The sequence below is a fragment of the Mytilus californianus genome, unplaced genomic scaffold, assembly GCF_021869535.1.
Source record: "Mytilus californianus isolate M0D057914Y unplaced genomic scaffold, xbMytCali1.0.p SCAF_7, whole genome shotgun sequence".
Taxonomy (NCBI): Eukaryota; Metazoa; Mollusca; class Bivalvia; order Mytilida; family Mytilidae; genus Mytilus; species Mytilus californianus.
Genome location: NW_026262723.1, coordinates 21,526,379 through 21,551,132, shown reverse-complemented (window position 1 = coordinate 21,551,132; position 24,754 = coordinate 21,526,379). Strand labels below are relative to the sequence as shown.

At 32.7% G+C, this 24,754-nt stretch overlaps 1 protein-coding gene across 1 annotated transcript; it reads right to left on the bottom strand.

The window, feature by feature from the left end:
• Positions 1-1,993: 1,993 nt before the first annotated feature.
• Positions 1,994-15,061, bottom strand: LOC127707668 (26S proteasome regulatory subunit 6A-B). Its single transcript, XM_052212320.1, has 13 exons — positions 14,972-15,061; positions 14,240-14,320; positions 13,543-13,668; positions 12,782-12,889; positions 11,787-11,849; positions 10,974-11,020; positions 10,321-10,411; positions 9,672-9,744; positions 7,222-7,431; positions 6,903-7,009; positions 5,845-5,990; positions 4,756-4,837; positions 1,994-2,176 (listed from the first exon to the last, which is right to left on the bottom strand). The coding sequence occupies exons 1-13, from the start codon at positions 15,011-15,013 to the stop codon at positions 2,066-2,068; spliced, it is 1,287 nt and encodes a 428-aa protein (XP_052068280.1). The 5' UTR covers positions 15,014-15,061; the 3' UTR covers positions 1,994-2,065.
• Positions 15,062-24,754: the final 9,693 nt, after the last annotated feature.

Here is a 24,754-nt window from a genome sequence, read left to right as displayed (position 1 = left end):
ACTCTGGATGGCAAAAGTGAAACTCATTAATATCGAACTTGACCCCCATTTTTTCATCAATGACAACATAATAAAATTTTAAAAGTATTGATCCAGTGGTTCATAAGTAACTGCAGGGAAACAACATAAAGTGCCATTTTCCAAAAGGCTGATAATTCCTGAACTGTAAAACGAAAATCATCAATATTGATCTTGACCCCCGTTTCGTCATCAGTGACATAATATTATAATTTGAAAACCATTAGTAGAAAGGGTTCATAAATTATTGAATAGAAACCATTTCCAAACATATCAAGGGCCATAACCCCTGAATGGTAAAAGTGAAAATTGTCAATATCAACCTTGACCTCCGTTTTGTCACAAGTGACAACATATTTGAATTTGAAAAGTATTGTTTGAACAGTTCATAAATTATTGTAGGGAAACTGTTGGCAGCTGCTTACTCTCCTGCTGTCCTTCAACAATATAATAACAGGATTTTTCCTTCATAAAACCCAGTTAAAACCTGTACTTTACCCCAGGCCTATATTTTTTTTAGAAACAGCAGTCATGTTTGTTTATGGATCAAATCCCATTGTACAATTTTTAAATGAGATACCCTAAAGGAACATTCAGGTAAAGTTGCACAACATTTGGCCCTTTATAGCTTGCTGTTTGGTGTGAGCCAAGGCTCCGTGTTGAAGACCGTACTTTGACCTATAATGGTTTTCTTTTATAAATTTTGACTTGGATGGAGAGTTGTCTCATTGGCACTCATACCACATCTTCTTATATCTATGTGGCCCAATATTTTATAGAGGCAGATATTCATATAATGTTTAAGACGATGACCAACGCCAAGTGATGGCAAAAGTTCACATGGCCTTTTATGGCAGGTGAGCTAAAAAGAGCATGAAAAACAAAATTACTTTTAAAAGTAATTCAATCATACTTAAAGATATAATATGGCAACAATTTAATAACTGTGAAATATAAGTAGCTAATTATAACCTACAGGTTGATGATGATATGATGGATTGCTGTTTAGGTTTCAGTGGCAAATAAAATGCATGTTCCAGACAAGAACATGTTATAATGTGTTATGAATTTGAATCCTGCTTTGAATAAAAACAGACACAAAATGAAAATTAGTCAAAATTGTCATAAAAGGGCTGTAACTCTCAGGGAGTCATACAATGGTTCAGTCATATTTGCCTTATTCATTATACTTTTCGAAATAATTGTCAAAAGTAAGAAATTTTTCCAAACATCAAGATATTGTATGGTTTAGGTCATATTGGCTTTATGGTAGATCTTGTATTGCTGATAATTTTTGTCTTTAGCAGTTTCTACCTAACAAATATAGTTTTTGAGATATAAGCCAAAAACATGAATATTAGCAAAAATCGTCATTTAAGACCAATAACTCCTTGAGGAATCATCTGATAATTTAGGTGAACATAGGTAGATGTTTTCTCTTTCTTAAAAGGTTTTCAAAATATATGACAATAAACGCTTTTTACCCATATATTATATTTTTAGCCATGATGGCCATGTTTGTCGACGGAATGGAATAAAAATCATAAAGTTTATACTAGATACCATAAGGATAATTCAGGCCAAGTTTGGTTGAAATTGGTTTAGTAGTTTCAAAGGAATCTTTGAAAAGTTTAAGACTGACTATAAACACCTGAAGATGATGGACACCAATTTTGGCAGAAGCTCACTTAGCCAGGTGAGCTAAAATGGTCAGAGTTTCACAACTTGGATGATCATTCCCCAGATTCGTTAGAAATAATATCCTCTGCAAATGAGGCAGACGTATTTAGTAATATTTGTGATTTTTTCGGCCCCTACATTTATGATGACAAGTATGCAAGCTGTCTGTCAATTGGTCTAGGGGTATTGTTGTCAGACAGACAGACTATTACTATATCCTTCTTGGTGTATCAAATTAATTGATTCCACAATTCCAACATCTCTGCTCCAGCTTTTTTGTAGTCAAATTAAGAAATGATCTATATTTCACTTTATTTTGTCCATTCAACTTTTTAACAACTATGACGATGAGATTCCAAAAAAAGATTTATGCATAATATTGTAAGTTAGCCTTCTTTTTGGCTTGTACTTCTATAATAGCATCCATATAGTCTTCATGCTGTAACTCTGTGGCTCCCCTTCTCAAGGCAATCATACCCTGAAAATTAAAGAAAAGAATACTGAAATACAATTCAAAATTTTCTTTCTTTGTCTATCAACTATAGACAGATCTATTAAGAATAGGTAATCTTCTATTACAAAGTTGACCTAGTACTGCTTGATAAAATTTCTATAACAAATAAAACAAATATGGAAGTGAAGAACAAGGATCAACATTAACACTATCATTCCATGATATTTGAATTCAGTCATTTTCATTCCCTTTTGATGATAAAAATGTCTAAAAATATATCACAAATATAAAACCAACAATCTCAGATGCATTGCATCAGTAATGATGGCATTTTGACATCACAATTGTGCACTCTTATAATGCAATATTTGAAAATTATAATGCAATATTGGAATTTGATAAATTTTTGACCAACATTAAATAGTTTTTGCTGCCATCGGCAGTTGACATTAGCCGCATGCAAGGACCAACATATTTTTGTTACTGTGATGTATATTTCACGATCATACATCATTCTTGTAACATATTAATTATGGTCAAATGGTGTGGCCAATGTTTTCGAAGGATCTAAATATAGGTTTCCTAGCATTTGAGATATACATCAAAGTGACCTACTTCTCACGGGAGGTTGTTTATACTTTCTTAAATGCATGCTTACACCATATGATATGATTGTACGTCACTAAAATAATCAGAGATCTGAACACATAACCTAATATAAGACAATAAGGCTAAAGGATGTTCACTACTCTTGTTTCAAAATAACAAGGTTTTTAAAAGACTGTTATAAATTGATAGTATACTATGGATTTATTTTTATTCGTGGTATACCAATTTTCATGGGTTTCGTGGGTCACAGCGAACCACGAAATTAAGAATTCAACGAAGAATAATCCCCAGAAATGTGTATAGAGTTGGATGTTTATTTCCGGTTATGTTATGCAGTTCTAGTATAGTGTTGACTAGCAATAAACATTGTAACATAACACATGTTTTTAATGAAAGAAGATAAAAGTATTTTGATTTAATCAATAATAATTTAATTTTGGATGTAACACGTCTTCTGATTGGCTGAAAGTGTTTTGTCTATCAGCTCATAGACATAATTTTGTCATGTGACCACGACGTCATCAACGTATTTATCATGCTACGCGGGTTATTCAGTGTGCACCATATTTTTTATGTTATTTCTTTATAGACAGAAAAAATATTACAGTCATTCCTTAAATAGATAAATCGAATATCAGTGATAATTTGCTTTTTAAACTTGATTAAAACTGTTCATGGAAAATAACTGTAAGTTGTTAATTACCGTGTCATAGTTTGGTTTACTGGTGATTTAAAATCAATAGGATTAAATACGGGGATATTGCCCGTATGTAATATTGTTTATGACATGATCATTTATTTTCACACCTTTTACTTATATGACTGTTTTTTATATTGTGATTAGGGAAATGAGCTTTCAATCATAGAGCTTTGAATGCCTTATAAAATTTCGCCAAGAATTTATAAATTTTAAAACAAACAAATAATTTTTTGTCTCTGTCCATTATTGTAATAGAAGTTTTCAATGAACACTTTAACCTAGAATGACCAAGCGAGGATTTTGACAATTCAAAACTTTGTCAATGAATTCCTTCTTTTTGTTTGGTTTTATTATTGATCAAACCAAGGAGGTTATATGATCTCCTAAATAAAAAAGAAATCCACAAATTACGTATCTGATTTTTTTTTTTTATGTAATCAGCAATCCACGAAATTTACGTATACCACGAAAAGTCTTTTTTTCTCTATCCACGAAAATTGATACCCATGAAAATAAATGAATCCACAGTATATATAAATGAACAAAAAAAGTGGAAAAAAATTGAAAGGTCCTTGTTTTTGAGATATAATTTGGCAGGAAGAGATTCTCTCTAGATTTTTCATACATTTAACATTGGTACCTTTTTTATTTAAAAAAAAAAATGAAAAAATAACAAGGATTTTATAAGATTTTCAAAAGTAACTTTTTAAACTATATGTATTAAAATCATAAAAGGAAAAGTAGGGGTTAGTGGGCAAATTTTTTAATGGCACTACATGGATAAAACCAGAGAATTCTGAATATTTGACAAAAAGTCAAAAATAAGAGCAGTGAACATCCTTAATGAAATGATGATCATTCTAGGATGACTTTCTCAACATCATTTCAGTTTGGTTAAATTGGCCATGTAGATTCAGACAAGACAAAAAATGCCACCAATGCCACCCTATCAACATTAAGTAAGAATTCTGTTAAGTTTCAAAACATCATGTGTTGTAGTTTCAGAGAAGATTTGTTAATGATTGCCAATCAGAATCAAAGATTGCCTCTGGTTCCATATTTTTCATCAGATTGTAAATAAATGAAATTATTTATAAATCACCTTTAATATATCATTTCTTCTAATTTTTGTTTGAAATGGTATATTTGGTTTCAGAAGAGATAATGAAAATAAAAATCGTAGTAACAACAGAGAAGATGCATAAAATGAGTAAAATAGCTCACACAGCCCTATGGACCAGGTGAGCTAAATTGAAATGAGTATAATAAAAGAGATAACTAAAGATTAACTTACAGCTTCTACACAAACTGCCTTTAACTGGGCTCCATTGAAATCATCTGTACATCTGGCTAATTCTTCAAAATTGGTATCTTTACTAAAAAAAAAAAAAAACAAACAAACATAATTATACTTATTTCCTGAAATATACTTCCCTAAACAGCCAAGTGGCAAACCTTTTTATTCCTTTGACTCATGTCTACGTCATTCACTCTTTCTACTTTAATTCATAAAAACATATCTTCACAACTTGCACTTTTTTTCACTTAACAAAACTGTACAATTCACAGAAAATTTTACAGCCATTCTTTCAGAAGGCTACAAATATCTCCTAATATGAGGCACACTTGTGCATGTATCATTCACTGGTGAAAAGATTGCCAGTTAGCTAATCAGGGCTTTATATACACATGATATAGTTACTCTTTTTTTCCCCAATTTTCAGGATAGATATATCTTGTGCTGATCCTTTTTGCAATTTACACTTTTAACTTAGCACCTAGTTTTCATGATAACAGCCAATAACTGCTCAAAATTTGAAACAATTTATATCTCAGGGGGAGATTTCTTTTAGTGAAGAGTGAAAAATCAAAAGTCAAAATTCAATACATAAAAACAACTTGTACAATTAAGACCATTTATTCAACATTGTAAACCGTGTATTACCCTCTTTATCTAAAATTTGGTTGAAATATTCAGTTGCTGTCTGTATCATAACTACCCAACTGATTTTTTTATAAATGTCTGGTGTACAATGTAAGCATGCTATCTTTAGAGTAGAAGGACGAGTTTTTGATCAACTGCAAAGTCAAACCAGAGACATAAAACTGGCTTCTCTCCAAACATGGGCATATAAAAGAAAAGACTGGTTTGCACTGGTTAATAATAATGTGTACATGTAGGGTGTTGCGCCATCCAATGGACTTTTTACCTGATGAGCTAGAATGTTAAAAATCCAGCATATAGGTCTTGTACACTGCAACATAAACTTGTTATACACTATCATATAATTGTCCTGAATACGTATGTATGCACCAGACTTGGAGCAGCAATTAACCAATCATCAGTTTCATATAAATTGTTGGATTTCAATATTAATCATACCTGACATTCATTTTCCTGGAGTGAATCTGTAATATTCTGGCTCTAGCCTCTTCATTGGGATGTGGAAATTCTATCTTTCTATCTAATCTGCCAGATCTAAGTAATGCTGGATCTAAAATATCTACTCTGTTTGTAGCTGCAATTACCTGCAAATAGTGCAAATCATGTTTAAAATATTGTAAAAGGTTTTATAATTTTTGTGGTAGCTATAAAAACTGACTGCATTGATAGTAGAATATATATACCCCAGTATTATTATCATATAAAATGACAATCATGTTTTGACTAACCAAATTATGAAAATAAGATGCTAAAAAAAAAATTTCTAATTTTTTTGGTAGATTTTTCAGAAATATTATGAGTGAATGGCAAATTCTGCTTGCCAACTGGAAGATGTTTTTTTGTTTTTGTTATTTTATTATAAAATCATGTATGGTAAATTCAGAGATTAATGTGTGCATTTATTATTGCAAATCCTTTACCAGAGGCAAAAATGTGAAATCTAATTAATGAGATTACAAAGATTTCATTAAGGTAAATCATGACTGAAATTATCCATGCAAGTTTTTATTATTGTGAACCTGATCCTGTCACATTTTTTGCATTAATTAAAACACCACACTAATTTCTGAATTTACAGTAACATTAAAGACTGAATTTGTTTTTTCAATCATTTTCCCCAATTTTATTTTATTTTCAAATTTGTTTAAATTTGTTTTCACTTTGGACAATGGGAGGTAACTTTAAAAATATATAGAACAGTTTTGGAAAGGAAGGGGTAAACGATAAATGTTGAGCATGGAACCTTGAAAATTAGGCAAAAGTTTATTTTACACTCGATTGACAACTCTACCATGAGTAAATGAATAATATGTTAAACTTGTTTGTTATTAAAAAAAAAATCCTTTATGAGAAAAATAACCACCAACATAATTCATACCTAGTTAAACTTCAATCTTTTCTAACTTCAATCATGATTCCATAATATTTTAAAGACAAATAACTTTGAAATTATTTAACTTAATAAGTAAACTATCTATGAATTGGATAGAACAAACCTTTATTTGGGCATTTGGCATAAAACCATCCATTTGATTAAGTAATTCTAACATAGTTCTCTGTACTTCTCTGTCACCAGCTTTCTCAGAATCAAAACGCTTTGTACCTATCAAAATAGAAGGATACTTTATAAATCTCTGATTTAAATCAATACATATTAGTCAAGCAAGGAAGATAAACTTCTCATTCTCTTCTAACAAAATCACTAGGCTGAGGGCAAAACTACAATCTCAAAATATTATTATTATTTTATTTGTCTTTACTAGTTGGATAGCTTACGAAAGTTCATCAGTTTTTAATCATAAAAAATTTACAAACCTATGGCATCTAATTCATCAATAAATATAATTGCCGGCTGTTTTTCTTTTGCCAAAGCAAATGCATCTCTGACAAGCTTAGCTCCATCACCGATAAACATCTGTACTAACTGTGGACCAGCTAATTTCAAAAATGTGGATTTGGTCTGTGCAGCACAGGCTCTGGCTAGCAATGTTTTTCCTGTACCAGGGGCTCCATATAGTAGCACACCTACAATAGGGATAACAAACATTCTGAGGGAACAACATAATCCGTACAATGTTCAGCACAGACACTAAATCCTTTCGTTGTGTACTGATTGATATTTTATTCTGGGAAAACATGGTTTATTAAGTTATAGAACCACTAATTCGAGTCTGGCCAGGAAGAACATATGAAAGTAGAACATATTCAAACAAAATAGTTCCTACACGTAGCTGAAACTTTTCAACCACGTAAAACCTTTGGGTAATTTTGGAATTTTTGCATGTTTCTCAGATCAGAAGTACATGATATTGCATTTCTCAACTTCCAGGAACCAGTGCACTCTTTATATCCAATTCAAGGTATGTTGAATTTTTCAGAACAAATAAGGCTGAACTAGCTTTCAGTACCGTAGAAACTCGCCTAATAGTCGATCCGACTATAAGTCGGGTGCCCTTTTCAGCTCCAAATTCTAAGGATTTAGTCTTGACCCTCGTATAAATCGGACAAAATTTGGGCATTTTTTTTTCAGCTGACAGTAACTGAACTCCGGTAAAACCAATGCAAATCCAGGAATAATATTCATTTCTGCATTAATGTTTGTTTGGTTTGAATTTAGTTGATGCTCATCATGATAATTTATATTGCTGTTAATAATAAAGATGTATTCATTTCTCTTGTTTTGTTCACTGTTCAAATGTTTGATTAGCCATGTGTTGTTTACGTAATGTATCAATGATTTTTTAGGGTATGACTAACAACCTACTGTTTGAGAAACGCGAATATAAACAATTATGAACCTAAAAAATTTAAAGACAATCAACACTAAGTCTTGATGAAAATATTTTTCACAGCATACATAACTCGGTTTAAATGAGCATGTACACTTCATAATTCTTATTATATTGTGATGATTAAAGGATTAAAAAAATTAAGTGAAGCTAATCAATATATTAAAATAACTAACTCCAACTCATTAGTGTCATCTGTTTACCTATCACTGATAGTTTTCACACCTTTAGTGAATACAACTCTTTGTCTCTTAATTGGGGTTATCAATGGATTATATTGGCTTGTCAATCAATTTTGTAATTTTTGTTTACCAGAGACACTTTAATGAATAATATTTTGATTTTGGGAATGAATCTTAAAATTATTTTTTGATTATTATATGATTTATAAGCATTGAATTGATATCATGATATCACAATAATGACACAATAACTCCGCTGAAAACATCCTTTCACATATTTGGTACATTGTTATCTCCTTTTTATTTTTGGTTCTTGGCTCTTCTTTTGGGTTTATAGGAAAACCATGTGACCATGAAAATCAATACACAAACCGGAAACAGTAGAATTTCAACACGAATTTGCAGAAAATGTTTACCAAAGAACAAATAAAACACAAAGACAGTATTGTAGTCATTTATTTTCAACAAAAACGTTTTATTTATTGATTTATGTAGGTTTGGCAATCAAAAACGTAGTTTTGACCAGGAAATTCACTCCTGACCACTTTTCTCAAGCTTGGATTTTTCCTCTGGTCGCTAGATCTCGTCTATTAGTCGGTCCCCCTCTCTGGATTATGAATTATACTCCCAATTTTCCGTATAATAAGCGAGTAGGAACGGTAACTGTGAGTACTCGAAGATTTATACTTTGTGTTTGGTTCTTTTTTTGTGCTTAGTGTCGATCTGATGAGTCAAGCCTTTTTCCATTTATTATTTTTACAGTTTGTTCTAAAATTGTGCTGCAAAATATCTGTTAGGGGAGGTTCACAGACATGTTTAACTCTGCCACATTCTTTATGGGCGTGTCCCAAGTCAGGAGCATATAATTCAGTGGTTGGTGTTGGTTGCTGTTTGTCATATTTATTTGACGTTAAATTGTTCAAATATAAATTCAGACCATAGGTTTTGAATTGTTTCATATTTTGTCATTTAGGGGCTTTTTATAGCTTACTATACAGTATTGGTATTGCTCATTCTTGAAGGCCATACTGTGCCCTATAGCTGTTTACACCCTCTAAACTTCAGTCTCTGGTGACAAGTTGACTCCTTAACAATCATAAGACATCTCCTTATTTTCGTTTTAATTAGTAACACTATATCACAGTATGTCAAAAAATGATATCACAAATTTCAGATTGGCATGTCTTTCACAGTCTGCTCAGATATTTAAGTACACATCTTTAAAAATATTGACCACATAAATGCTGCAAAAATGTATGCCATCTCTATTTCATCCAACTAATTTTAAACTTACCTTTAGGTGGCTGAATTCCTAATGCCTCGAACCTTTCTCTGTGTGTCATAGGCAATACAACTGCTTCTATTAACTATCAAATATATAATCATCCAAAATTGAAACTGTGTATAAATATGTAAAGGTACTTCTGAAGTAAATTGGCAGATATTAAACCATTAAATCAGTATATTCATATAAAAGAAAAACAAAGGATATGGGGTATCCATCCATGACACAAAATCAGTACATGCACAGCAAAAAACACACAAAAAGCAAAGGAACAACACTTTTATTGTTTTCATCTCAAAGTCACAATGAGGCCTTCAACATGGAGCAAAAAAACTCTCACCTCACTGCAAGTTTAAGACGGCCCCTAGCAACGAGAAGAATTATTTAATGTGTATACTTTGTACATGCATCTATAAAGTGTGTTTTGTGACTTGGACAAAGTTGTATGATATATCAATCACAAGCTATGGTTAAAACTGTACTGAAGAATTTGATATTAAATTTTTTTTCTGATTTCACAATATACTATTTGTATCTTAAGGTCTTCTCCAAATAAGACTGAACCAAAAATAAATCAGCAAGGAGATTTACATGAAAAATGTGGCATTATTTGCTGATATATTTTTTCTTAAATGTTAACATCTTAAATAAAATTTACTTCTTGAATCTGTTTATCTAAACCACCAATATCTGAATACTGTTCTGTTGGTCGTTCATCTACTTCCATAGCTTTCACCCGAGAATCAAATCTGAATTAGAGAAAAAAAATCTTACAACTTTTATCAATGATCCAGAGCCCTTAAAAGCATGTGTTAATGGACATATGTGCATCACATCAAGAAATGTGTTGTATAATTGAAGATGACTTTTTACCTAGATTTTCTTGTCTTGGTAGACCATTTTTTTAACTTTCCAAACTTTTGATCATGAACAAACATGATGACCGTTATTCCAGTAATATGTATCATGTGCACAGAAATTAAATAATTTGTTCTTTATGTAGGAAGTTCACCTTTCTGATATCCTTTCTTTCGCTACAACAAAGGAGGTTTGTATGTTTATGACCAGAATTGATTACTGTAAATGGAAAAATTATTGTGAGGTTCTTATAAATGTGAATAATGCGACTGGGTGAGTATTGCAATAATAAAATCCCCCTTTCTGATATCTGATACATACATCTGTATATTCCTGAAATCACAATAATCAATCTTGCATTTTTGTTAATTCTCAAAAAAATCACAATAATTTATGAATTTACAGTAGTTGTTTTTTTTCTCTCAGTATTTTTACTAAGTTAATTATACTTACTCTTGTGGAAGGGTCTCCAGAATTAAATAGGAATCTTTGTTTACGCCCTGAAATTGGAAATACAATAAGTAAAAGGGCAATGTATAGTGTTGGAGTCTTTTTAGCCCCATGGATATGTAAATTACTAAAGTTACTGATAAATGTTGTGAGTGCAAAAAATATTATACTGAGTATCTTAACATATTCTATCACTTGGAAAATTTTTCAGATATTTTTATGGCTAATTTCAACTACCAGGTAATATGTACAAGTGATTAAAACTGAATTTACATCAAATTCTTTATTTTTCTGTGTACTGGATTAACTGTTTTCTGGCAAAATACCAATGACAGAATGTAGACTGTAAAGGTTTATTTTAAAAAGATTTTTCAAAATTTTAGTCTAGAAGCTATCTCATTTCTGTCCATGTATTAGATATCTGGAAAACTTTAACCACAGACTGTATCTCATTGTTGACTGCAAAAAAAAAAAAACAAACAATAAAAACTCTGTCAGTAAAATAAAGAAACTTTTTAAAAAATATATAAAAAAATGTGCTCCATTATCTATCTCTTGATCATGAATAAGCTTCTGTCTAAGTTTTGAAAAATTCCCTGAATGTAACTGTTGATAATGCCAACAGATTGTAATTTGTAGGATCATTCAGTTCCAACTTCATAGAGTCGATACTTGCTCACAAGGCCCATTGGGTTTGGTGAACTTAAAATAGATTAAGTCATATTTAGTGAAATTAGTCTTTCCTACATAGGATGACAGTCTATGTTGAAGAAATTTTAACCTTTAAAATAATTTAGAAAATCAAGTTTTTCTTACCACTAAATCTCCTGGATTCAGTTTTTCTGGGTCAACCAATCCAATTACAGGTAAAAAGTATGTCTGAAAAGTATTGTACATGATTAAAATTAAAAAAGTAACATAACTTATGGACCATATCAGCGAAAGGTTCCAAACTTTTTTACAATGTATAAATAAGAGAAGACAGGAAGTTTCAATGGTTATTCAAACTTCTAGCACTCCAATATATATTTGTTTTTTTGCTATTTGTAGAGTGTATTCAAATCAACTAATAAATTGTTTAAGTTATACTCTTACCATAGGAAATCTAAAATACATGTACCTTTACAGAATAAGTTTTTGATTTTATATGAAGCTTTCGCTAGGATCTCTATTCCTACCTTAAATGTATCATTTTTGAAAAAAAAATTTGGAATATTCCTATTGGTGGATTATTTATATTTGATTCTGAGGTTATTTTTACATTATTTGTTTGTGTGTGTAATAACAAGCAGCACCAAGTCTTTGATACCATGTTTTTTTTTTATATCAAAAGGATATTTCATTCAAACTTTTAAGCGGTTTATTCTCTTCAAACTTTTATATCATAGCTTAATTATAAAAGATTATACAGTGTAGGATAATCAAACTAAAATGATGGTATTTAATCAAAATAATTCAACATCAACTTCTACAAGCTATGGATTTTGCTCCAAAATCTTATGACCATTTCTGGCATAAAAATATGCATTTGTGTATCATATGCACCCTCTTTCATGTCTTTTCATCCCTTCAAAATCGTTAACAAAAGTCTAGTTCACTGTAAAAAGTCTTCCATAAGAAAATTATAAACCATGTATTTTATCTTTATTAAAAGTCTATCTAAAAGATAAAATTAATTACTGGTGACTCTTTATTGCAATATTTTTGTTTAATAAATTTAAAGTTGTTAACAATGAAATAATAGAGCTTTTACCATCAAATTGCTTCATTTGTATGACAATTAAAAGAACAAATATGTATTTACTACATACCTGTCTTGTAGAAGTTTTAATAACTGCACACTTTCCTTTTCTTTGGGCATCTAAATCGATATTGGCACCATCTTCTTCTGCACTTTCAACTGGGTCCATATCTAATAACTGTAAGTAAAGAAGACATGTAGCATTGAAAAGTTTTAGGGTTATTATCTGGAAACTCAGTTTATTTTTTGTAACTTTGACCTTGGAAGTGATTATCTCAAACTCAATAGGGATTCTCATCTCAAAATATGTGACTATGTACATGTAAGGTTATGGAATTATTATCTTGAAAACTCTTTTCTGCTCTTATATCAGTATATTTTTAGAAACTTTGACCTTTATCTTTGACGCATTGATCGCAAAATAAAAAAGGATCTTCCAACCACTCCATCAGAGACCAAATGACATAGACGTTAACAACTATAGGTCACATGTATTCAAGTTTGCTTTCAATTTCATTAATGTTCTAAAGTTATAACCTGCAGTGTTTCAGTGACATTAATTTTACCTCAATCACATTTGATACTAAATATGGCACTGTTTTGTTGACATTAATTTTACCTCAATCACATTAGATACTAAATACGGCAGTGTTTTGTTGACATTAATTTTACCTCAATCACATTTGATACTAAATATGGCAATGTTTTGTTGACATTGATTTTACCTCAATCACATTAGATACTAAATATGGCAGTGTTTTGTTGACATTAATTTTACCTCAATCACATTAGATACTAAATATGGCAGTGTTTTGTAGACATTGATTTTACCTCAATCACATTAGATACTAAATATGGCAATGTTTTGTTGACTTTTATTTTCTCTGTGTTCTCTTTGATCTTGTCTTTAGTAGCAGCTAGGTCATGTGTGATTCGGAGAATTTCACTCCTCATTATCTACAATATAAAAAAAATGGTACCGGGTAAATAAAATAAAGACAGAGAGAAATGGGTATATTTTGTCAGCAGACATTTTACATGGTCTTTTTACATATTTACAATTCATCAACATACAACTGACATATAGCATTTAAATACAAATAATTTGTATACTGTAAATTCAGAAATAAATGTGAATCACTGATTATTGGTTAAAATGCTAGATGTAATTTATGCGTTTGCATAAAGTTTGTGAAGGAAAATCACAACTGAAATTATGAATGCAAGTTTTCATTATTGGGAAACCTGATACTGTTTACAGTATTATTGACTATAGGTCTACTCAAACTCTGTCAAGTCATGATTCTGAAGATCTAATAATTTGTATTGGCCTAACGTCAGATGCAAAAATTCTTCACGTATGCAAGTATTCTGCGAAGTTCTAATTATTTGAACATGTTGAAACGAAAAGGTTAACATTAACAAAAGAATAAACTTCTCTCACTAAACACTGATCATACATAGTAGCTCATTTCGCATTCCTTGAATACCTTGCCAATCAATCAGCAGCATGTAAGAACTGACATACCTTGATTTCATTATCTAGAAGTTTTGTTCTGGTTACTATTTCATCTGTGTTTAGCTTTAAAACTTCCTCACCAAGACTTTCCTAAAATAGAAATATACTCAATAACTTCTGTGAATAAAACAAATAATTTATATCCTTATAATTATCATGACATATTTCTTTCTTGCCTCTGAATTTCCTATTGTGACGTCAGGAAAAAAGGCAACCATGCCTAATGTCGTAATGACATTACAAAGAAAGAGCACATCTTTTTGCAGATGATTCAAAAATAAGGATTAAGTTTGTCTGCATATCGACTAAATATCATTAGAGAAACAGAGTTGAACTGGTTACCACAAGACCACCAAGGCAGGTTTGACTGTACTGTAGTGAGTGTACTGGTAGATAGTAAGATACACATGTACTGTGATGTAGCAAAAAAAAAATGTAGGTTTCAAAATATTTTGCATTACACTGTACTTCATATAATGGGACAATATCGAATGATTGTAGGTTTATTGATATGTGCCACAGGTCATCTCGTTGTTCCTGTGAAAAGGTGTATGCACGGTAACCGGCCAGAGACAGAGGATGACGAAGGAAAATTGAATCCTGTATTGGCATAAAACTACAAAGAGCATTTCCATGACAGGACATATTGACTCTTATGGATACTTAAGACGATAAGGCTGTTTAATACAGTTCTCCTCGGAGTTAAATCAGTAAATCTATGCTATATTTATGTTAATTTACCTCTCCATCGTCCCAAATTGCCTTGTCTTCGAGCGTCGCCATTTTCACTGAATGTCACGTGACAGATCCGAAACTAGACTTTTGAATCGTAACAATAGTATTAATGTCCTTAAACTTCATTAAAAGTTTGCAATTGAAAAATACTGGCTTTGACATTTTTATAATAAATTGAAAATGATAATAATGGGGAAACACGACAAGTCGCCCCACTACCATTCCGCCCCCACTTACAACAACTCGCCCCAACTTTGAAAATAACTCGCACCTCTGAAAAACAGAAGTTGAATCCGGTTGAAACAGTATTTGCAAACACGACGCATCGATAACGGTAGGATATATGTCCTGCATACTTGCACCAAGGATTTGTATAGTAAGACTTACTTTGAGACGAAGAACAGATGAATACAAGTGGCTTTGCTTATTGTGTTTTTTTTAGCTGTGCATGTACTAATTTTGTGTCATGGATGGCAACCCAATATCCTTTCAAATTTTTTTAATTACTTTAAAAATCCTTGCTTGCACCAGAGATATCATACATGTATATATTCTCTATACTGTTTACAGATTTAACAATTAAAATTGTGTATGAGCAAGGATTTGTATAGTATTTACTAATTTACAAATCCTTGCTCATACACAATATCTTAATTGTCTCATTGCTAATCTACCACAATGCGTCCTTTTCATTCTGTACACGACAAAATCCTGGAGCCTGATACACATACCAAGGATTTGTATAGTATTACTATACAAATCCTTGGTATGAGTATCAGGCTCCATGAGATATTTTTGCCAATCTCTTAACTCAAATTGAAGTGTACAGAGTCAATTAATTAACGTCCAGGATTTTGCCTTGTACAGAATGAAAAGGACGTATTGTGGTAGATTAGCAATGAGACAAGAACTCAACATTAACATGTACATTTTACTATAACAAGTCATTCAAAAAAGCAATTACAATCCGTTTAGTACTGTGACTAATACATTGTCTATTAGTCCCAGCTTTGAACAGTGGCGGATCCAGAACTTTTCATAAGGGGGGCCCGCTGACTGACCTAAGGGGGGACCCGCTCAAGTCATGCTTCAGTAATTCCCTATATAATCAACCAAAATTTTCCCACGAAAAGGGGGGCCGGGACCCAAGGGCCCCCTGGATCCGCCTATGTTGAATAACCAAGATTTAGTATTGATAATTGATGTTTTCCGAAAATACATCAGTTTCACTATGTAACTTAAAGTTATATCAAACTTTACCAGAAACATATTACAATATATATATATGTCTTTTTAGGTCTCTGACTTTTCTTAGTGATGTGAGACGCACGATTGGGCTGGTTTTTGATTATATTCAACCACGTATGTGTTATCAGAGACCTACTGTATGTCCGTCTGGTTTTACATACCAGAGACATATATATATATACATTGTTTCTGTACATATCAAACAGGGGCGGATCCAGCCATTTTTAAAAGGGGGGGGTCCCAACCCAGGATAAAGGGGGGGTTCCAACTATATGTCCCCATTCAAATGCATTGATCGTAAAAAAAAAGGGGGTCCAACCCCCGGAACCCCCCCCCTTGGATCTGGATCCGCCACTGCCAAACCACGCTGTATTAATGTCTGTCAACCATTTACGGACATAGACAATATGTCAGTTAAATCTGACTGATGCCGGGACAAGTTGTCAAATATACAATGACACGGACTGGTTTGTTATCAGATAACAAACTTTCAATATATAATTGAATGCTTACAGCGTTCAATACTTAGGCCGTGCACACAATGAGCTAAACTCGATGTGGTTTACGTAAGCGTACTCAACACTAAACTAAACTCTATTACGTTCCAATTGATAAAAATCAATGTTAACATGTAGTTTAAATCAGGTTTTCACTACATGCAGTCGATATAGTCAATGTAGGGCCTTGTGTGGTGTTAAGTGTACATAAAACTAGATATTACGAACGTGTATTTTATAATTATGAATATTTAAGGAAGTTACATGTATTGCATAAAAATTATTATTATAATATTATGATTTTTAGTTATTTCCCTATTTATATGTCAAAAACTAAAAATGCTCAGTTAAAAACATGATTAAATGTTTGAAAAAATTTTAGTGTGCCATTTCATTTTTAGTGGGTGAGGGATTTTTGCTGATGGAATACTAATACATGCATGTTAAAATTAATAGTATATACGGCTTATTTATTTAGCGCGAAAACTATTTTCACGTTTGGTACACAACTATTTCTTGCATTTTGTAGGACGAAACATTCAATTTCATCCTGTTTTGAACAAGGTTACTTTTTAGTTAGTACCAGTCAAGAATATTCATTTTCGAAATCCCCCCCTCCCAAGAGTGATTGGTGTATAGACATATGGTAACTTCCAATCGGCAGTAAAACCCTTGCCCGCAAAGTGGGGCGTCAGTTTGGCTGTGCGGGATATACAAGTACTCGGCCACGTCCGGTTAGAATGGGGACATTACATCCAGAGACAATCTAATTAAAATCAAATCCTTGAATTGCTACCGTTCTGATATGTCGCGCATATTTGCCCGATCTTCATCCCGGATGGCCTCTATTACAGGAATTACCTATTGTTTTAAAGTGAATTTGTTCTCGTCCTGAACATGCATAAAATATGTGCCACTGGACTTCAAGCAACAAACAATCAATCAATGCATCATTTCAAAAATCCTTTTTTCGGCTATTGTTACGCTGTTATAGCCTGTATATAATCGTGACTGACATCTTTAGAATCTCTAATTTATCCAAATCAATAGAACGATTTTCTCAAGGCACCGACCATTCATCTTCGTGTGACAAACAATTTTTCATTACTTTAAGTAACATGCAGGAACATTTTTTAAACTCCGTGGTTTCCCTCGCTCTTCATTTTCAATGGAATCAAACGATTTTTCTCACTTCCCTTAAGAAACAAATATATGTATTTCTTTAAAATATTGGAATTTGAACAATTTATCTACTCCCCTTTATCCCCCCCCCCCCCCCCAAAAAAAAAAATTAGAATTCCAAAATGGTCTGCGCCTAACTGATACAAAAGTTTACAGAATTTTCTTCCTGTTTATAATCAGTTCAATATGATCTCTTGTTACTTGCACTTTCATAAAAATCCGTTTTAAAGATACCCCACTTACATACCAGCTTATTATAAGTAAATGTACTACCATGTATTCAATAGGAACTTTTATAACCAAACAGTAAGGGATACACCTGGGAACAGTATATCTATGTCAATATATATGTTCCTGGATACACGAATGCAACAGCCGTCATGAACAATATGCCACATGGGTATGGGTTTTGCTCATTGTGATTGAAGGCCGTACGGTGACCTATAATTGTTAATTTCTGTGTCATTTGGTCTCTTGTGGAGATTTGTCTCATTGGCAATCATACCATATATTTTATTTTTATAAAAAAATATAAACCGTTATTTTTTTTTTCATTTTTGGTACTCGTATTATTGGGAGGCAAGAAACTTATTCCTGCTCAAAATCAGGTGATTTTTTTTAATTTTCACCTTTTTGGGGTTTTATTTAACAATGACCTAGCGAAAACTCCGAGATGGGAAAGAATCGTTTAAAGTTAATTGCCTTTTGTCGTATTTGTGCCTTTGTGTTTATACTATGGAGAAACAGTTTCAATCGTAAAGAGCGGATAATCCAGATACGACCGGACGCAGATGGTTGCATCGAAGACTTAACTTTTGATCAACAGTTCATGTTCGTGTTTTCCAGGTGGTGGAACAGGTCAAGACAGCTATTGTGTTTTCCAGGTGGTGGAACAGGTCAAGACAGCTATTGTGTTTTCCAGGTGGTGGAACAGGTCAAGACAGCTATTGTGTTTTCCAGGTGGTGGAACAGGTCAAGACAGCTATTGTGTTTTCCAGGTGGTGGAACAGGTCAAGACAGCTATTGTGTTTTCCAGGTGGTGAAACAGGTAAAGACAGCTACTAGTATTGTGTTTTCCATGTGGTGGAACAGGTCAAGACAGCTATTGTGTTTTGGAAAACCGTATTACTCATATGACGAGGTGTGTGATGGAACTGGAAGAATTGTTTTACATGTCTGTCCCAAATAAAGGGAATTTGAACGCCCACTCACGTTAATCCGAGTCATAGATGCCACAATTAAGGAACTCGTAATGAAATATTGCTACGAACGGACAAGGGTAAACTTAATGCCCCCTCCGCTACAGCGGGGGCATACAAAATTAATGATATAAAGATACAGGAAAATTTCAATGAGAACATGCATTTTTATCATTTTGTAACATTTTTAGTATTTTCAAATAGCACATAGGCTATTTTTTTCAAGTTAATTTGTTTTATATTTTTACAACGTAACCCACTTTAATCCCTTGTTTATTAAAGTATTCTTCCTATTACTACTAATTACATACCAGATTTTAAAATATTGGAACAGCAGGAATGGACCACCAGAGGCGGATTTAGGGGGGGGGGGGGCTTTTGTGGGAAAAATTTGGTTGATTGTATAGGGAATCACTGAAGCATTACTGGAGCGGGCCCCCTTTTAGGCAGTCAATGGGCCCCCTCAAAAAGTTATGAAAATTTCTGGATCCGCCATTGACCACTGTTGATCTTGTCATCTGTAAAATGGTTAGAAAACCAAACCACCAGAAAATTGATTTTGCTCTACTTAATCAAATACCAGCATTTGGGAACAATTTAGCAGAGTATTGATAGACTGCTGCAAAGGACAAAATTTTGGTAATAAGTTAATATAACTTACTATTAGAGGTTGGCTTGTAAAAATTATTTCCGTACTCCCATGTATACCTTACAACAAAATTATTTTTATTTACCGGTGTACGTTATTTTATTTGGCGGCATTTTGTCCAAGGTTATGGTTGTCTTTTTGATATTGTTTTTGACATCTAACCCCCTTGTTTTATTAATTTTGTATTTACATTGTGTCATAGATCTGTAATCTGTAAACGAATTTCTGCCAATCAAGGCACACCTCCGTATAGAGGACAGTAGTTCCGTCAATGAGATTCCTCCACCAGTATATACACAGTTCAATTTATGGTTCACAATAGTTCGTACATAAAGTTATCTTATTTAATATACATGTTTACGCCACGACAGTGTTACAATATTTCAAATACAATAAAATGATAAAACTTAATTTTAAAAATAAGTTAACAATAAAGACAAAAAGTACAATTATAATTTTTAACACTGTTAAAAAAAAATCAATTTTTGTCAACACATCATAGCGCTTGGAATGAAGTGAATATAACAGTTGGCGGCATAGCGGTACCAAGTGATTACCGACTCGGTCTTCTATATCCTTGCACATCTTCTTTGAGAAGTAATAATAAGGGTTAATTATTAACGTTATTAGGTCAATAGGAATTTGCAGGCTTTCTCTTGCTAAAACCAGACTACCTTCGTGTAGTATTTTGCCGATAAGAGATGTTCTTATTTGTGATGTTGTTTCACACAGTAGGATAAAATGTTCAATAGTTTCATCAGCTTTATTAGAGTCTACACATCGGATTCGTTGCATAATTTGAATATTCCGCTTTATTATATTGCAGTATGTAGGTTCCTGTGACTAATTTGGAGCAAATAGACAGTTTCTTTATCTCATTTATATTTGCACTTATTGTTTTAAGTGAAGGATGGATTCTGCCAATATCATATTCACATTCAAGATATCTTAAGGTTGAGTACCCCTTCATTTTGGTCTTTATGGCATCCTCCCAGTACTTGTGAATCTTTTTGGTTATAAACCTCTTCCATTCAATTTTTGTTAATGGCTTTTCAAGATACTGTTCTAACTCTACGATGTCATATTTGCCACATATCTTTTTCAGATCAATAAACCAGCTATTGCTTGAGTAGGTTTTAATTTGAAGTTGACGTTCCGCTATTCTCCACTCTAAGGACGATCTTTCAGCTCTGGTTATATTCCCAAATAGTGTTATAATTTTAATATGGATCTCTGCTTCAAGTGGGAGTAAACCTGATAATAAATAGACAGCCGGGTCAGCCACATTTAGTTTGAGAGATAAAATCTGTTTAATCCACCTTTTATGTTGTTGTTGTATAAGATCTAAATTTTTACCTGATGGTATCAAGACTTCTAGGCCGTAGGTCAGAACTGGTAAGATATATGTTCTAAATAAGGAAATTAGTGTTTCAGGGTCTAATCCATTTCCCCCATGTAATCCTGCACCCAAAAGACTGTACATAGATCTTCTGGCTTTTTTTTATATTTTCAGTGATGGTTGCATTAGTAGAGTCTTTTTGAGATTTTTTTATTCCAATATGAGAAGAGTCTTGAACAATGGGCATATCTATATTTTTAAGTTTCCAAAAACCTTGATCAATATCTAGCATTTTGTTACATGTTTTGATTGGCAAGACTACACTTTTTTGAGGCTGTAGTAAATATCCTTCTCTTTGGCTGAAATCAACTGCTATATTTATCATATTTTGGAGTTCAAAGGGATTGTTAGATATCAGGGCAACATCGTCTGCACAGGTCGGCGCACAACAGTTTATATTCCCAATTTTGGCTCCTAGTCCTGAGTTGCTCAGAATTTGTAGTAGAGGGTTGATATAAACTTTGTAGAGGTCAGCGCTAATGGCTCCACCTTGTCTTACACCTTGTTCAATATTGAATAAGCAATTTGACAAAGTATTGCCCCATTTTACACAGGATGTTGCATTTTCATATAAATTGCTGATCAGTAGAATAGATTGTTGTGAGAAACCAAATTGAAAAAGACGTCGTATTAAGTTTTTATGGACTACAACATCAAAAGCAGATTTTCCATCCAATAATGCAATATAGGTTGGTAACTTGAGATCTTTATTTTCTCTTTCAAAATTCTTCAATGACCAGTTCACATAGCAGTGGAGTGGATTTTGCTGTGAAGCCTTTTTGCAGTGGGTGATGTTTCAAGATCTTATTGTTTTCTCTTCCTTTGATTATAATCTCTATGATCTTCGAGTAAGTTGGTGTTACAGTAATCCCACGGTAATTTTTAGCATTCTTTATGTCACCTTTGTTTTTGAATACAGGGAAGAGAGTTCCAATTTTGAGTAAGTTTGGTATATAGCAGTGTTCAAAACTTGTGTTAATTAGAAGTTGAAGATACTCAAGAAGTATTTCGCTGGCATGAATGAAATTTTCAGCAGTGATTCCATAATAGTCCATAGCTTTATTTGTATTTAATTTTTTGACAGCATTTTTCAATTCTTGGATTGAGACTTTTTCATCTGAATAATTTTTCTTACATATCTTTAATATTAGTTTTGTTTCATCTTCTACTGCTTCTAAATGATTCTGATCAAAGTTATGATAGTTAGATTTTTTGGCAAGATCTCCAAAATGTTTTGTCCATCCTTCCAATACACGGTCAGATGTTTGATAAGTTTCATTTTCTACTATAAGTTCTTCAATAAATCTACCCATTTTCCCCCTCTGTTTTCTAATTAATTTATAAAATAAGGCAGTAGCACTGGATTTAGCATCCAAAATTTGTTGTCGAGCATTAATCCTTTCTAGCGCGTGCTCTTTTCTACATAGTTTCCTGAGATCATATGTGGTGATTGTTTTTTCCTTAAGATAGAAGTTACCAGGTTCTTGGATCGACCATATTCTTCCCATACAAAGAAGGCAGTTTTCTTCCTTTTCACAGCTTGTAAAATTTCCTCATTAATTCATGGTAGTTTCTTCTTTTTCTTGCCCTTTCGTTTTCTTGGAGCAATTTTTAAGGTTGTATCTGATATAATTTTGGTCAGTTCATCAAAAGCTTGATCTAAATTCAATTTTTCTGATATTGGTTTAATTTTTTCTAATTTCTCATTAAGCAAAGTTTTATATTCATTCTTGTCCACCTTATTCCAGTTACCTTTGGAGTTTTTTGCATTAGTATGTTCTTTCATCTTCTTATAGGATATATCACATTTCAATGACAACATCAGTGGAATATGATCAGAGACGTTGCTATTTATTTCCTGTTTTTCAATCTTGACAACATTTTCCTTATAACGGTCTTGAAATAGAATGTAGTCTATTGCAGACATGGCTTGGCCACTTGGGTGTATGAAAGTAATTCCACATTCAACTGTTGAAAGTTTATGTTCTGTAATAAAATTAGATATGGCTGTTTTTCGTTGAGAATTTGTTGAACTGTATATGTTTTCATTGAGGTCTCCACCTATTATCAATTGATGAGAGTTTTTAAAGGTTTCAAATATTTCATGAAGGTGGTCCAGACATTCGTTGAGTTCAGTAAAGTGGTTATTAGAGCCCCTACATGGCAGGTAGACAGATATAAATATAGTATTGGGATTTCCCATAATTTCAATACAATCAATTTTATTCGTTCAGTGAATGTTCACTTGTTTTTGTTAGTTTGTCTTTTGATTTGAGTTAAGCCAATTCAATTGATATTTTATAGCGTCTTTCTATGTTGTGATGTTTCACTATTTTTTTCTGGTAGTGAAGGTTGGCGCCTATTAAAACGTTTAAACCCACTGCATTTGTTTGCACCTGTCCCAAGTCAGGAACCTGATGTTCAGTGGTTGTCGTTTGTTAATGTGCTTCATAAGGGTTTCTTGTTTTTTATATAGATTAGACCGTTGGTTTTACGTCTTTTTGGGGCCCTTAATAGTTAGCTGTTCGGTGTGATACGGGCTCAGCGTTGAAGGCCGTACTTTGGATCTATAATGGTTTATTTTTACAAACTGCGACTTGGATGGAAAGTTGTCTAATTGGCACTCATACCACATCTTATTATATCTATTGTCTTAAATTGACCCAATCACAAACTAACATGTCACTTTTTTTGTAAACTATATATATATGCAAAAGTTTGAACTCAAAATGGACTATGACTGACGGTGCAGACAAAAATTAGCTTGCAGGATTCGTACATAAAAAAATAGCCCTCAAAAAAACACTTACCGTCCCTAATATATTCCAAGGTGTCAAGATTTTGCTTAACCTAAAGCAAATCTCATTTCAAGAAAATACTTCTATATTTTAAACCAATTTCTTATAACTTTACACTAGCCCCAACCGATTTTTACTAGTCCCGAGACTTATGGCTAGTGGTGTTTGGCAGAGACTGAGAGCTGGTTTTAAGAGTATGAATTTCAATTTTTTTTTCAATTGCAAAATTAAATAAAATGTCATTAAAAGTGCAAAATTGATTGTATCCCTAAACTAAATGTGCACAGTTTTTTACTGAACTGGTAGCGCACATTGGTAGTGATGTTTACTTCATCACTTGACTTGCTGACGAAATATTGTTCAGTTGTAATGAAATGTGTGACGAAAGTCCTTCAGTTCATTCAACTTCCTGAAAACTTTAATCAGCAAACAGGAAGTAGGTGCTTGACTGATCTACTAAGTGATCACACATAACAGCTCATCTCTGCGAAGCTGTGGTATAAACATGGTCATTCTTATTAGTATCAACTGAGAAAAGATTGAATGAAATTTTTGTTTGAAGACCGAGCAAAAAGGGACGATAAAATTACTATTCCTTAAATGAGAACCATGATGAACTGTTACACCACTGTCCCAGGTTAGGGGAGGGTTCAAACATGTTAAACCCGGCCACATTCTATATGTGCCCGTCCCAAATCAATGAGCCTGTAATTGAGTGGTTGTCATTTTTTTTGCTGTTTCTCATTTATTGTTTTGCATAGTTACTTTTCATTTTGTGCTGTTACACCACTGTTCGAGGTTAGGGGAGGGTTGGCAC

What these genes read in the sequence shown, in the direction of transcription:
- LOC127707668 (XM_052212320.1), bottom strand. Translation starts at nt 15,013, where the DNA reads ATGGCGACGCTCGAAGACAAGGCAATTTGGGACGATGGAGAG. An exon ending in TGAATCCAGGAGATTTAGTG is followed by an intron (nt 11,021 to 11,786) that starts GTAAGAAAAACT and finishes TTCCAATTTCAG; the next exon opens with GGCGTAAACAAAGATTCCTA. An exon ending in TCCAGGAAAATGAATGTCAG is followed by an intron (nt 4,838 to 5,844) that starts GTATGATTAATA and finishes TTTTTTTTTTAG; the next exon opens with TAAAGATACCAATTTTGAAG.